This window comes from Aricia agestis, chromosome 10, assembly GCF_905147365.1.
Source record: "Aricia agestis chromosome 10, ilAriAges1.1, whole genome shotgun sequence".
Classification (NCBI taxonomy): Eukaryota; Metazoa; Arthropoda; class Insecta; order Lepidoptera; family Lycaenidae; genus Aricia; species Aricia agestis.
Genome location: NC_056415.1, coordinates 13,558,547 through 13,573,047, shown reverse-complemented (window position 1 = coordinate 13,573,047; position 14,501 = coordinate 13,558,547). Strand labels below are relative to the sequence as shown.

At 37.7% G+C, this 14,501-nt stretch overlaps 1 protein-coding gene across 1 annotated transcript in view; it reads left to right on the top strand.

The window, feature by feature from the left end:
- The window catches only part of LOC121731213, a 223,829-nt gene that overhangs the window by 183,414 nt on the left and 25,914 nt on the right, over positions 1-14,501 (top strand). Inside the window, exon 5 of the mRNA XM_042120568.1 lies at positions 10,539-10,672. Within this exon, the coding sequence (XP_041976502.1) occupies positions 10,539-10,672 (134 nt within the window). The remainder of the gene's footprint in view (positions 1-10,538; positions 10,673-14,501) is intronic.

Below are 14,501 nucleotides of genomic sequence, written 5' to 3'. Positions count from 1 at the left end.
TTATTCTTTAGGGCAAGGCTTACTCTGTTAAAAACCTCCAAATTCCACTTTTTACCACAACATTTTTTTCTTCTCCACTAAATGTTATTAAGAAGTATACCAAAATTTTAAACCCTATTCAATTTTTTTAGGATAGATACTACCCCTTGGGCACGGACCAAGGGGAAACGGGAACCTATTACTAAGACTTCTGTCCGTTTGTCTGTCTCCAGGCTGTATCTAAAAACCGATATAGCTAGACTTCTGAAATTTTCACAGATTGTGTACATATATTCTGTTACCTCTATAACAACAAGTACTAAAAACAAAATAAATTAAATAATTAAGGGACGGGCTTCCATACAACAAACGTGACTTATTTGGTATTTTTGCTCGATATTAATTATATCAACATGTAGGCACTCGAAATATTTACAAAGGTAACTCAATTGTATTTAAGATTTATTACAAATTAAATTTACAATGTTTGCCTAATTTAGCTCTATTATGGTACAGAACCCTTCGTGCGCGAGTCCATCTCGCACTTGGTTTTTTCAGCATGAATGTTCTAATAAAATAATAATATTATCGGGGTACAGAAAACACCCGGTATAAGTTAATACTGTCACGAAAACTTTCAAGATTCACCCCCAGCTGATAAGAGATTTAAATTGCAGATGGCAAGTGCATTAAAGGAGTGAGCACACTGAGACGGGCCGTGCCGGGGCTCAGCGTGCCGGGGCTCATCGCAAAAATCCGCCTCCATACAATTTGTATCGAAGCGGATGCGCGTATCGCACACTGGTGCAGCGGATTTCCGCTTCCATACAAATTGTATGGAGGCGGATTTTTGCGATGAGCCCCGGCACGCTGAGCCCCGGCATGGCCCGTCTCAGTGTGCTCACTCCTTAAAAACGCATAGCTGATGCTAATGACGTGAGTAAGAGAGGTGCTGGTTTTTACAAACTTCATTCCAAAAGTTTTGAGTAAAGTTCCGTTATTTTTCTTTGAAACAAAGAGGTTATAGGGTAGGTAGTATATATAAGGTAGGTATTTGTTATTTTCATAACATTTGTAATACAGTTATAACATATTATGTATGTTATGGTATATGTAACGCAACAGTTAAATAAAAGTACAGTTTTGGCGGCCTTATCGCTAAAAGCGATGTCTTCCAGGCAACCATCAAAACGTTTCAGAGAGCATCACATCTAGAAAATAACAATTAGGATGGACAAATAAGTAAACATTCAACTAAAAATAATAATTTACACAGATTTATGACTGATATTGTCGGTCAGAATATATAATTCTTTGAGTATAGTCTTTTGAAAATGATAAGATTTAGAATTAATACCGATTTGGGTATTAAAAGTGTAAAAATAATAATATGTTTTTTTGGAACATTAATTAACTTTATTACAATTAATATAGGTATTTAATGAAAATTAAAAATTTCGGAAAATGCGGCATTTGGCTCCGCTGCGCTCCGTTACAACGTGCGCGAAACTTTAGGTGTCTTTCTTGTACCTAAGGAAAAAATTGCAGTCATCTATATCTACAACAAAAATCACATGACTAGAAGTGACTTTCGGATCTTTGCCGCGAGCAACCGCGACTACAAAAATTCAAACAAAATGCCAATATATTTTATTATGACAAAGGCTATAGGTTTCATTCTACTACGCCACTAGCTTACGCCAACGCCGGCGGTGTGCAGCGTGGGTCGCCACACAAATGTCAGTAGAAAATTTAGTGTATGTCAGAGAGTAGCATTTTATTAGATTTTTTATCGGTGGCGGTCGCTTGCGGCAAAGATCCGAAAGCCACCTTAAAATAGCCTTAATTACAACGCAGAAAGTCTGTTTTGTCTCCAGCCTTAAAGGATCTGGGTAAAGAGATCCTCGAGCGATTTATTCGCAGTTATCTGCAATCAAAATACAATTCTGATATAAGCGCCTATCAATCTCGAGAGCAGATAACGCGCAGATAATGCCAAGTGCGCAACGCAGGATTACGCTGACAAATGTTTTCGTTACAGACAGACAGATCATTTGCAGGCCTCACTGAAACCACTATTCGCGCTATCGCTACTATTAATCGATTAGATCAGTGTTGCTCAACCTTTTTCTTCCACGGACCCCTAGAAAATCATGTACAGTTTTAAGGGACCCCCTTAATAAAATAAACAGCAAAAAATCTGAATATATATGGTCCAGAGACGACACCGCGGACCCCCATACGTATTCGTATACTCGCGGACCCCCAGTCCGCGAACCGCAGGTTGGGAAACACTAGTTTAGGTGGTAAAGTTTTGGAGTAATCCATATCCGTACTTCCATACTAATATTATAAATGTGAATGTATGTTTGTCTTTTACCTCTTCACGGCCAAACCGCTAAACCTATTTCGCTGATATTTGTTTTTTTTTTAATCATTTATTTATCATTATAAACACAGTTATGTTTACAACATAAAACAAGTGCGCCATAAACTGGATCAGTTTATCTGGGCACTGGTAGAGCACAAAACGTACGATTTGCTTTTTTGGATACAAAATTATACTAAACGAAAAAAAAATATTAGGTCTTGAAACTTTCTGTTCCAGCCAACATATAAAGTAGTTACAGCCAGTGTTCCAGCCAGTATAAAGACACTGAGTCCCGGGAAAAAACATAGATACTTTTTTACCCAGAAAAATGTTCGGTTCTCGCGCAATTAACGAGATTTGACGCAACGGAGTTGCGAGCGTCGTGTATTCTTTCATAGCGCATGCAAAACTCTTGTGAAAAATAATTCGTCCCGCCTACTAAACGATGACGATAATGCCAACAACCGAAGAAGCCTTTAGATACACACACGTATTTACATAACGATCAGTGCGCAGATTATTAATAGTCCTCGGATATTCCGAGAACTCCGCATGAGTAGACGGTTGTGTGGGATTGATCGGGTGTGGGATATAAATATTTATATCCGTTTTTGTCGAAAAGTTACATATTTTTGTGAAAATACCCGCAATTTTTCGAGTTCGGAGATATTATGACGACCGGCCTAAAGGTTTTGAACAATGAAATAAGAAAAACTAAGGCCGTATGCATTCCGACCGCTGGGCAAGGATCTCAACAGAGTGGGCACCTGAAGACGGACGTCGCCGCCGAGGCCGGCCTAGAAAAAGATGGCGTGATGAGCTGGAGGCATACCAGCCAGGCTGGCCAGCGGTGGCGCAGGAGAGAGACAGGACGTGGAAGTCTTTGGCGGAGGCCTTTGCCTCTATATCTACTTCAAAATTGAGTTGCCAAATTGCACCCGAACATACATACTTACAAACCTACAGAGCAAGTTAAATAAAAGCTTTTAAAAAAGATTGTGTTCGTAAACAAGCTGAAATAAATGTCTTGATGAAAATTGTCGAAACGCCATGTCGTGATCGTGGATACAAAAAGTTGACAAATGAACAAAGTTTCCTACATTTTACGAGACCCATTCAAATTGAGTTGGAATCGCACCCCGACCTATTTAGTTCTACACAGATTTATTTTAAATAACAATTTTATCCGAAAACTTATTTATTGTCGGGTTACTTCTGAAGTATGCCAACACCGTTAAATTGCCGATTTAAGTTTATACCGAATTCACTATAACCAACTATAGGGAGTTTTTTTGTCTGACTGTATAACATTACAGTTAGAGCGCCTTCACATTACGTCGCAAGCTGTGCAGCTGCAGCGCTGCTGCCGCAGTGCTTACGACTGTGAAGGCAGCCTTAAAAATACTGTAAAAGCTGATTAAAGTTACTCCAATGTAAAAAGTCGAAATGTATGAAGAATAGATCGTTCAAAAATTTAATTTTAACTAGATGACGCCCGCACCTCCGCTGAAACAAAATACGATTATCGCGAGAGAACCGTTCAGTTTCCCAGGACAGGGTGAAGTCAAACGAGCGTAATTTTCTGAGTAGCGAGTCGCAGAATTTCGGTCGCGTGAATATCTTTTCATACAAAATATCATGACTCACAAAATAACGCTCGTGTGAATCAAACAGGACTTTTGTATGAAACTGAATGCAGCAGAATTTCTGCCAGCCGAAATTATGCGACTCACAACTCACAAATTACTCTCGTTTGGCTTCACCCTTAAAGTATCACCATATTGAATTTCAGCAAAGTAAGTTCAGTGGTTTAGGTATGAATTAGTAACAGACACACAGACATTTCCGCATTTATTATGTTGGTGTGGATGTGCAAGTGGCCTCATAATCAATTTCTTTAAAAGTTTTGCCTCAAAAATTTTTTGCAGGTTTTCGTTTATTCCAAAGTTCATATTTCCTGGTTCCTGTGACACTTACGATATTACACCGTCACTTTACACTGAAAATCTGTACCGAAGTAGAGCACTCTCCTACTGCAGCATCGCTTTAAAGCACATCGTATGGGCATTTGGAAATCTGCATCTATTTCGTCTGCCTATTTCTAACCTAAGAGCATCCGTAGCCTATTGGGTTGACCTTTGGCTCGCACTCGAGAGGGTGCAGGTTTGATCCTGGATGGAAACGTGTTCCATCGAGAAATTTTAGATCTTCAGTACGGTAAGGGTCCCACACATTAACAATCCGCCTGCCGGCTCTGGTCGGCAGGTGACCTGACAGTCACTGACCGTCGATACAAAATCTACAAAATTGTCAGGGGAATTACTGTGAGTCTGTGGTCTTTTCCGATTAACTGTCAGGCGATGGCCTGCCGACGACCCTGTTAATGTGTGGGGCCCTTAATACGGTAAAAATATACATCGTGACTCGTAAGGATACCGGCATACGGTTGGTCTACGTAGACGTAGTAGTAAGTATGGGAGACGTATTGTTCAATCGTCTGGACTAGGCCGGCTATGTTACGAGAATTCCGTACCTATGCGCTTGGGCATACGGACATAATATAAATCTCGTCCCAGGCTCTACAGTGATTACTTCGCTCTATACTACTTATATAAATAATCCACAACGAATTTATTTTTTTTATGAAATAAGGGGGCAAATGAGCAAACGGGTCACCTGATGGAAAGCAACATCCGTCGCCCATGGACACTCGCAGCATCAGAAGAGCTGCAAGTGCGTTTCCGGCCTTTTAAAAGGGAATAGGGTAATAGGAGAGGGAAGGGAAGGGAATAGGGGAGGACAGGGAAGGGAATAGGGTAGGGGATTGGGCCTCCGGTAAACTCACTCACTCGGCGAAACACAGCGCAAGCGCTGTTTCACGCCGGTTTTCTGTGAGAACGTGGTATTTCTCCGGTCGAGCCGGCCCATTCGTGCCGAAGCATGGCTCTCCCACGTATAAAATAATAATATGGAATATAAAATAATAATAAAAATAAGATCTTTGTATAGGAATACAAAGATCTTATTTTTATTTCTAACCTATTACCAGTAACGTAGTATTAGCCTAACATAGTATTATTTGGTGAACGAATGCAAACGATTTTGTTTGTTTATAATCATGTTGCCTAGATATTACCGTTAGAATAATTTAAGAGAGGCGATATGGTATAATCTGTCAAAAAAGTGAAGAAATTAAAAAGTGGCAACATCATAGTGTCATCCCTTTTTTTTAGATTGATTTGAAAGGGATGACACTACGGTGTTGCTACTTTATAATTTCTTATTTTTTTTGACAAAGTATGAGTAACAGATTCTTTGCAAATCGAATCATAGCGAATTACCTTAAATATTTTTTTTTATCTTAGGTATTTTAGGTTTATCGGTGACAAACATTTAGGAGCCAAAAGATACGAAGATCAGTGGGTCAGTATAATATAAATATTTTACTCTATCAATTTGAGATATCTAAAATGCAGATATTAGATTACAGCATTCAGGCCTTTTGTGATTTATCGCATTGCAGAGCGATTCGCTTAAGCGATCACGATAATCGATTTTCATTTTTATCGTCTCTATTGCCTACGCGAAGCGTGACGTCACAGTTTTCCCGACCACAGAGCGTGCATATTCAAAATCGATTTAAATTATGTTTCTCTGTTTCTTTTAGTATCATCGACGCTAGAGTTTTTACATAATATTTTCTGAGTTTGGCTCTCTATGCCAATGGAAACTACTTTCACGAATAATAGGTCTAGCACATGGCGACTTTTTGTAGTGATGCAAACGCGCGACAGTGTCGCTATTGCATCGCTACCAAAAGTAATTGTGTTCTAGGGCCCTATAGATCGTGCTCGACGTTCCCGTCGACATCGTAACAATGCCGCAAGTCAACAGAGCGTCTTGCTCCTAGGGCTACAGGGACATAGTACCTCGGGATAGTTTTTGAATGTAGTTTCGTGAAGAGCTCTGTTTTTTTTATGAAATAAGGGGGCAAACGAGCAAACGGGACACCTGATGGAAAGCAACTTCCGTCGCCCATGAACACTCGCAGCATCAGAAGAGCTGCAAGTGCGTTGCCGGCCTTTTAAGAGGGAATAGGGTAATAGGGGAGGGTAGGGAAGGGAAGGGAATAGGGGAGGGTAGGGAAGGGAATAGGGTAGGGGATTGGGCCTCCGGTAAACTCACTCACTCACGCAAGCGCTGTTTCACGCAGGCTTTCTGTGAGAACGTGGTATTTCTCCGGTCGAGCCGGCCCATTCATGCCGAAGCATGGCTCTCCCACGTATAAACGCTCTGTTAGAGCAATGTGCTGCGAGAGCAATCGAAGTTGTTTGATAGAGTTCCCGTGGCTCTTCAATGTGCGGAAGTCTGTCAATCGCAGGGGTTTTAGTGGGTAAAAATCTCACATATCCTACAAATAAATCTTTTTGAAGATTTCCCCTGCGTAAACAAAAAAAGGGCCCTATAATACTCTGAGAGACTTTTTACAACATTAATATAACATTGAGCTGCAACCAACTCAATTTGTTGTCGTTATTTCGACGTAGAAGCTTCACGACAAAAATAAATATTTTGACAATGGAGTCCGGCACTTCTTTAGGAAGAGGCGAAGAAACAAACTTATCTTCTGTTTCACTCTTAGGGGCTTTGATAATTGTAAATAGGTAACTTATAGTTAATATAGACTTGTCTCTACATTTTATCTCGATACCAAACTTACGAGTATAAGACCTTAATTTCCAATACTTTAAAGGTCCACAAGTATTGATTCCATCTTGATTACTTTACTCGTTCGTTATAAATGCCAAACACGTGTAGCGGTTCTTAAAATTATGTAATAAATAAAATTCAATCGAACTTTACTTGAAAATTCTTAATTTACCTGGAAGAGCGAAGTTACTTCGAAAATATTAATATAAACCAGAAGATGGGAGATTTCTTGTAAACAGCTAACGCAAAATTACTGAGTACGCGTATTTCCATTAGAAATCCTCGACATTCCAGGAGGAGGAAGCATTTTCATTAACAAATTAACGACATTGCTTACAAGCGAAATGTTGCTCGTAAATCGCAATTTCTTTCACCAAAAGAGTACATTTTTCCCAAACGTATGGCTTTATTTTTTATTATGACTGTATCATAGCAAACTCCATCAAAATCCATTTAGTTTTAGTATACATACATAAAAAAAAAAATGAAAATTCGAATGCAGATTTTTTTCCCCGGTTTCACCCCCAAATATTTTAGATTTTAAAAATTAAAATAAAAAAAAAACCACGAAAGGCGTTTGAAATTAGAATACAAGGAAAACAAATCCAACTAGAACGTCTGATGCTACGTTGATGACTCCATATTGAGATCTTGAATTAATTGAGTTTTCATGTTTGAAGATGGCGGGGATATGGAAGTTGGAGCGACTTGCGATCAGATATTCCGACGTTTGCTTACTCAGAAATAGTTTCTTTAGCTCTATCATGATTAAATTGGCTCTTACATTTTACATTACCATTTTTGATTTAAGTTTTTGGACGTGTTGGTTTGGACGTCAGTTTCACATGAAACTAACGTTATTGGACCAAAAAATATATTCAAAGCTCTCTAACGCCTAAACCGATTTTGAATTCTGAACTGAAAGTGATACATTCTGAGTTTATTTTTGAGAACCTTTTTACAACACGCTAAACACTTATGCATAACATTAATGACTATTTTTAAGTTTTTGTATACGTCAGCAACGAATATACATTATAAGAACGAGCGAGTTTCTTAGGCCGGCTTTTCTCGGCGGGGTAGTTCCCGAACCGGTGGTAGGCCTCATGTAGACACGTCGTTCTAAAAGTGTTAACCTATTTGGAAATAAATATTTTTGATTTGATTTGATTTTGAGCATCAGTTATGATGATAATTATGATATTAAAAATATCTAAATAAGATTAATATTATTAAATCAACTCACTTTTTTTAATACAAATACCTACAGCATTAAGGATCTTTAATAACATTTCCATTTTACCTTTACTTTTCAACAGATATGTAGAGTAGCTATTATTATGAATACTGAGTGAGTTGATAGAATATATTTTAATTATGTTTTCTTTTACATTTTTCAAGTGCCTATTTACAAAGCAAAGTATATTTTTCCCTTTTATATAAAGCTTCGCAAATTCTTTCATATGTTTTAATGTATGCAATATTTTTTCATGATAATAATATAGAAAAAATTGTTTGCACCGGGTTTTTATTCATTCAGGTGGATATTTTTTCTAGCATACAATAAATATTACCATATCAATTAACTGGACCTCCCCCAATGTCGTCTTTTTAAATTATTGGCCCAACTGAAATTACCAACTCAAGTAATCCGAAACCCAGTTTGAATTAACAAAACAGTTACCATTGAACTATTACTAAAGTATGCAAAATCACAATATTACCCTGCATAATTCACATTTCATCCAAATCCCGTTTACCTTACCAAAAATACCAAATGTCGCTTTGCCCGCGAGTTTATTAAAACAAACCGGACTCACAAATCCCGGGAACTGGTGTAAACCGGTCTGAGCCGGCGCGTACCGGCGCGAACCGGTGTACACCTCATATTTCGTGTTCAGTGACGTCACAGGTGGCGGGAAAAAGACCGACTTTGTTATTCAAATCCCGCTTCGGAGGGATCCCGTTAAGGTGAAATTTAAATGCAGAATATTAGATTGTGGTAATATAGCACCTTAATATTTAAGGCGAACTTTTAACAAAGAATTTTTTGCCGCATGCACGTTCAAATTTACATTAATCTACATTTTTCTCAGTGTTTATGTAAAGCGTCTTTAAATATTTTATGTTCCTTTCCGTGGCATTTTTTCGGCTTTTGCGACTTTTTAAATTATTTAACAGTCGAATGAGGTTATCAGTTCACATTTATCATTTTATCGCGACTTTCACGAGGAATTAAGCATTTCAACTTTTTTCATTAGGTCTCTTGTGAATTTTAGTCTCTAATTTGATTAAATAAAAATTAGAATTCTTCGTTTCGAGATAACGTCGTGATCTTAGAAATTTGTTTTATTCGGATTAAGGTTTTTGAATTGGGTTTCAATTTGATTAAAATTAATAAAAACTACATAATATTATTAAATGTTTTTAATTCGTGTTCCTAATTTTTACGCTGGCCTACTTATATTAATTTATCGGAAGACCACTTACCCAAAACATTTTTTATTCTATAAACTGTTAAATAAACTTTTATCGTTAACATTATGAAATAATGTAATATTATTTTAGTAAATATAAAAAAGATACTCAAAACTTAGCATTTTCCTATTGTTTATTTTAAAAAACACAAAGATGTTTCTTACATTCTTTTTTATTCTTCAATTTATTTTGTCACTTTCAAAAACATTAACAAGATTAATTCCACTCGAAAAAACGCGTTAAAAGACAAACAATTTCTACCGGATTTAGTCTAGTGAAAAAATGAAACCTCTAGTTGGCTCCAACGAGCTGGCAATGTCAATAAGTCGACAACTTCAGGCAACTAACGAGCCCATCATGCTGCGAAATTCATAGCAAATATTATTCCGCCTCGAGACGAGTACATGAAAAATGTCGGGAAATACACAAAATTCGGGGTCGCTTTGTAAATATTTTGACAAATACGCTATTACAATTTTCGAGGCTCGGCCACGGTGAGCGGGCAATTAGTGGGGCTCGGGCAATTTAATGCGTTAGCGGCGAATCGTGTGATTCTTGAAATTGAGTAAAAAGTTTATTTTCGGGTACGGAAAACAGGACAATTTTTGGGGGATTTTACTGTGATCATCCTTAAACAACAAGCGAGAGCAAAGATCAATATTATAACAATGCACCGATCATCGAGTTTGGCCTAACCTATTTAATTTAAACGAGTTTATGAAGAGTCAAAACCCGCATTGAATTTTACATTTTTAAGAAAGGAGAAGTATTTTATAATAAATAATAAGTACAATAAAATAATAATGGGATACTTTTATACAATTTAGTGAATAGTGTCCCCCGTGGTCTTTCAGCGATCCAGCGCTGTGCATCCTAGAGTTCATAGCCCTTTTTTTTCGAGGCCAGCCATGGTGGTGTTCATCTTCTAATGTCTATTCTGTGCTTTCGGAATGAATACCCCTATTCCGATATATATTTAAATATGTTTTTTTTGTTTCAGAACTACCACCAGATAAGCCGAAGATCAAGGCCGAAAAGGGATGGTATGCTTCCGGGGACTCGCTGCGGGCACAGTGCACCTCGCCCCCCGCAGACCCCCCCGCTAACCTCACCTGGCTGCTGAATGGAAGAGACGTGAGTATACCTTCATTATTATAAAGGCGTGGTTAAAATGGAACTTAGTTATCTACAGTACGACAAAGTTTGGGTGAACAAAGATATTACTGAGGGGTGAACATTTTAGGAGGAAAGAAAATATAAATTTTATACGTGGGAGAGCCATGCTTCGGCACGAATGGGCCGGCTCGACCGGATAAATACCTCGTTCTCACAGAAAACCGGCGTGAAACAGCGCTTGCGCTGTGTTTCGCCGAATGAGTGAGTTTATCGGAGGCCCAATCCCCTAACCCCTACCCTATTCCCTTCCCTACCCTCAACTATTCCCTTCCCTTCCCTTCCCTTCCCTACCCTCCCCTATTACCCTATTTCTCTTAAAAGGCCGGCAACGCACTTGTAGCTCTTCTGATGCTGCGAGTGTCCATGGGCGACGGAAGTTGCTTTCCATCAGGTGACCCGTTTGCTCGTTTGCCCCCTTATTTCATAAAAAAAAATCGGTACGATAAAGAAGGTAGGTAACGTCATCTTCAGTGAATTAACTAAACAAAATTGACAAAACACAATCGAGTTTTTTTAAATTAGTGTTGCTCCCTTCTATTACAATTTATAATAAATTTATCATCATGAATAATATGTGAAATCTAATATTATATACAAAATAAGTCGGGTTTTCCTTCCTGACTCCAGAAGGCACGAACCGATTTCCACGGTTTTGCATTCGTTGGAAAGGTCTTGGGCTCTCTGAAAATGAGGTCTATAGAAAAAAAAAACAGAAAAACTTCTTCTTCTTCTTCTTCAAGAAAAAAACAGGAAAACAGGGAAAATCATTTTATGGCTAAACAACGTTTGCCGGGTCAGCTAGTATTCTATAAGAAATCGCCTAATTATGAAATTGGCAAAAACAAATTATACCAATGTAATTATAACATCACAAACGTAATATATCGATTTTATCGCGAGTAAATTATCAATTACTTTCGAAATTCGAACCCATGTCCGCTGTGACGCGACGACTTCCGGCGTGACGTCACTGTCACGTCCTTTGATAAATGAACCCCGAGCGGCGATCACCCTTCATAGCTATTTGACGGGGGCAATTTTAATAAAAAAAACCAACAAGGTCACATTAAAAAACAAGCTGTTGTTAACTTTAAGTTAAAAACAAGATTCTTGCTAGTCGTTTTTTGGCATAAAACTATCCTGATTGGCATTTTTGGCGTTTAAACTATCTCCTGAATTATAATTATCCTAATGAGCGTCCGTGGCCTAATGGGTAGACCTTTGGTTTGCACTCTTAGAGGGTGCAGGTTCGAACATGGGTGGAGGCGTGTACCTATGAGATATTTTCTGATCTCAAATACATAATACGGACGCTCGTACGGTGAAGGAAAACATCGTGAGGAATGTTATATTATAATTATATATGTTCTTTCCTCTGGACTAGGCCGACTATGATGCGAGAATGCCGTATGCGCTTGGGCAACCATACGGACATTTAAAAATCTTGTCCCAGGCACTACAGTATTTTAAGGAGCGAAGTAACGCTCTGAAAAATACTGTATAAATCATCCATTACGGATTTTACATCCGTAATTATGGCCTAGTTTAATTATAATATAGCAGGATTTATTTTTAATACTGTAATGGAAAATTCATGATATTGCAGGGGCATTCAAAAAGTCAATACTACTCGAACTTCGAATTCGCAAGTGACCTTTTCCACCCTGCTTTGCTTGCTTTACACTGTTCATATTATACAGTTAGTTAGGATTATTGAGGACCAATATATGACATACGACAACAATTTTTTTTTGTATTTAGATAATTTAAGTAGATTATAAATTATTTGTCGAAAATTTCGTGGTTAATTCACAAAAAGTGGGTAAATCGTGATTTCAATCAGGCAGCAATTGTCGAGCGCGAGGCGGCCGGGGGCGAATTTGCATCAGCTGTTTATCTCACTTATCGTTATTGCATTGGAACGCGAATCACGTACGGTGGAGCCGCTGATCGACATGACGAAACAACAAAATAGGTTCCGAAGAAATTGATTTATTGGCAGACGACGGACCTACGTCATTTGATCGGGTTATGTCAATTCAATGTTAGGCTTGACATAAGCAAACCAAATTACGTTTTATGAGAAACTATAGGTCTACCAAGATCTGATAGCAGATAGCAGATTTTCAAAAAACATCCTTGATCATTGAATAAATTGTTATATTAATTGCATGTTTCACACACAGAATCAGCCGCTATAGAAGAAAAATAAAGGATCAAAATGTTTAATTCCAATTACCTCGGTATTGCTAGAGTCAATTTCTTTTCTCACTTTTTGCCATCAGATTCTGGTAGACCTATAATGAGTAGATTGGTCTCGATGCTGTCAAGTTACCATTGACGGATACGTGATACGTCCGTTCCCTGAAAGACCAGTCACTCCAAAAGCGGAAAATATATGCGTAAGGATGTCCTATGTCAGTTTGAAAGGAGCCAGCCAAGCCAGTTTTGTTTATTTCGTTGCATTGGGAAGTCAACCAAGTGAGCCTCTAGACAATCAATTTCATTGTGCAATAACATTGAGCAATATTAAAAAAATAACTCACTATAATATGATTGAAAGGCGGGCACGTTCAATATTAACCCTAGACGGTCAATAATATTGCACAATACGTGATATTACGAGATAAAATTAATCTTCTAGGGGCCCGCTAAATGATCGTTTCTTCAATACATACCGTTTAATAGTGTGAAGAAATCTATATGAAATAACCATAAACAACATACACAATCAAATAACCACTACCAACTTAATTATAATTTACGACTGAAAATTATAATATTGACGTATTTGCTTTTTTATTCAGTAATAATTATTATATTTGTTTATTTTAATTGTGTATAGTGTAATACGAGTATGTAATGAAAAGTTTGTAGATCAGCGTCGTAACCCGAAAGTTCCCGCATTATAGTTCGCGTTTATTTGCAAAACGATTTGTATTGAGCTGTACATTGTGGGAATAACGCCGAATACAGAATTTGTACGAATCTACTAAATAACATTAGTATTTGTACGTTTTATCTATCACGAATCTCGTTACATTACGAATGCTAAAATCATCGGAATAGACGAGAAATTTCCAGACACGCAATTTAATTTACCGAAGTCGTCATTATATTTGTCACAAGATTTGGTAGATTTTCGAAAAAAAATACTGCTGCAGTCAGTCCTTCGTCAGTAGAGATCAGTTCATTGAGCAATAAAAAGTGGCCTTCCCATGGTCAACTGTACCTACTTAAGAATATAATATTATGTTCCATACATTAAAGTCGTTCCAAAACCTAAATTGATGCCGTAATTATTGTCGATGGTTGACAATCGACAAAAATCATCAATGAATGAATACATCCAAGGTTTATTTAGAACTAGATGACACCCGCAAGCAACTCCGTTGCGCCAAAATTCGTTTATCCATTATCCATTTCGATCCATTCGTTATTCCATATCAAACTGTACATTTTTCCGGGATAAAAAGTATCCTATGTCCTTTTCAGGGACTCTAAATATAATATGCATACCAAATTTCAGCAAAATCGGTTCAGCTGTTTAGGTGTGAAGGAACGGACAGACAGACTTTCGCATTTATAATATTAGTAGGTATGTAAGTATGGATGTGGCCGAAAACAACTTTTTAAAGGCTCTTTGCTTCGTAGCTAAGTAACCACGCTCCCGTTACATTGTCATGCAAGTGACATAATATTAAGATCCTTATACATTTGTTAATTTCCTGAAAAGTAATTAAAAAACCAAAACACGTCAAATGCGGGTGTCGCCTGACATTTCCGG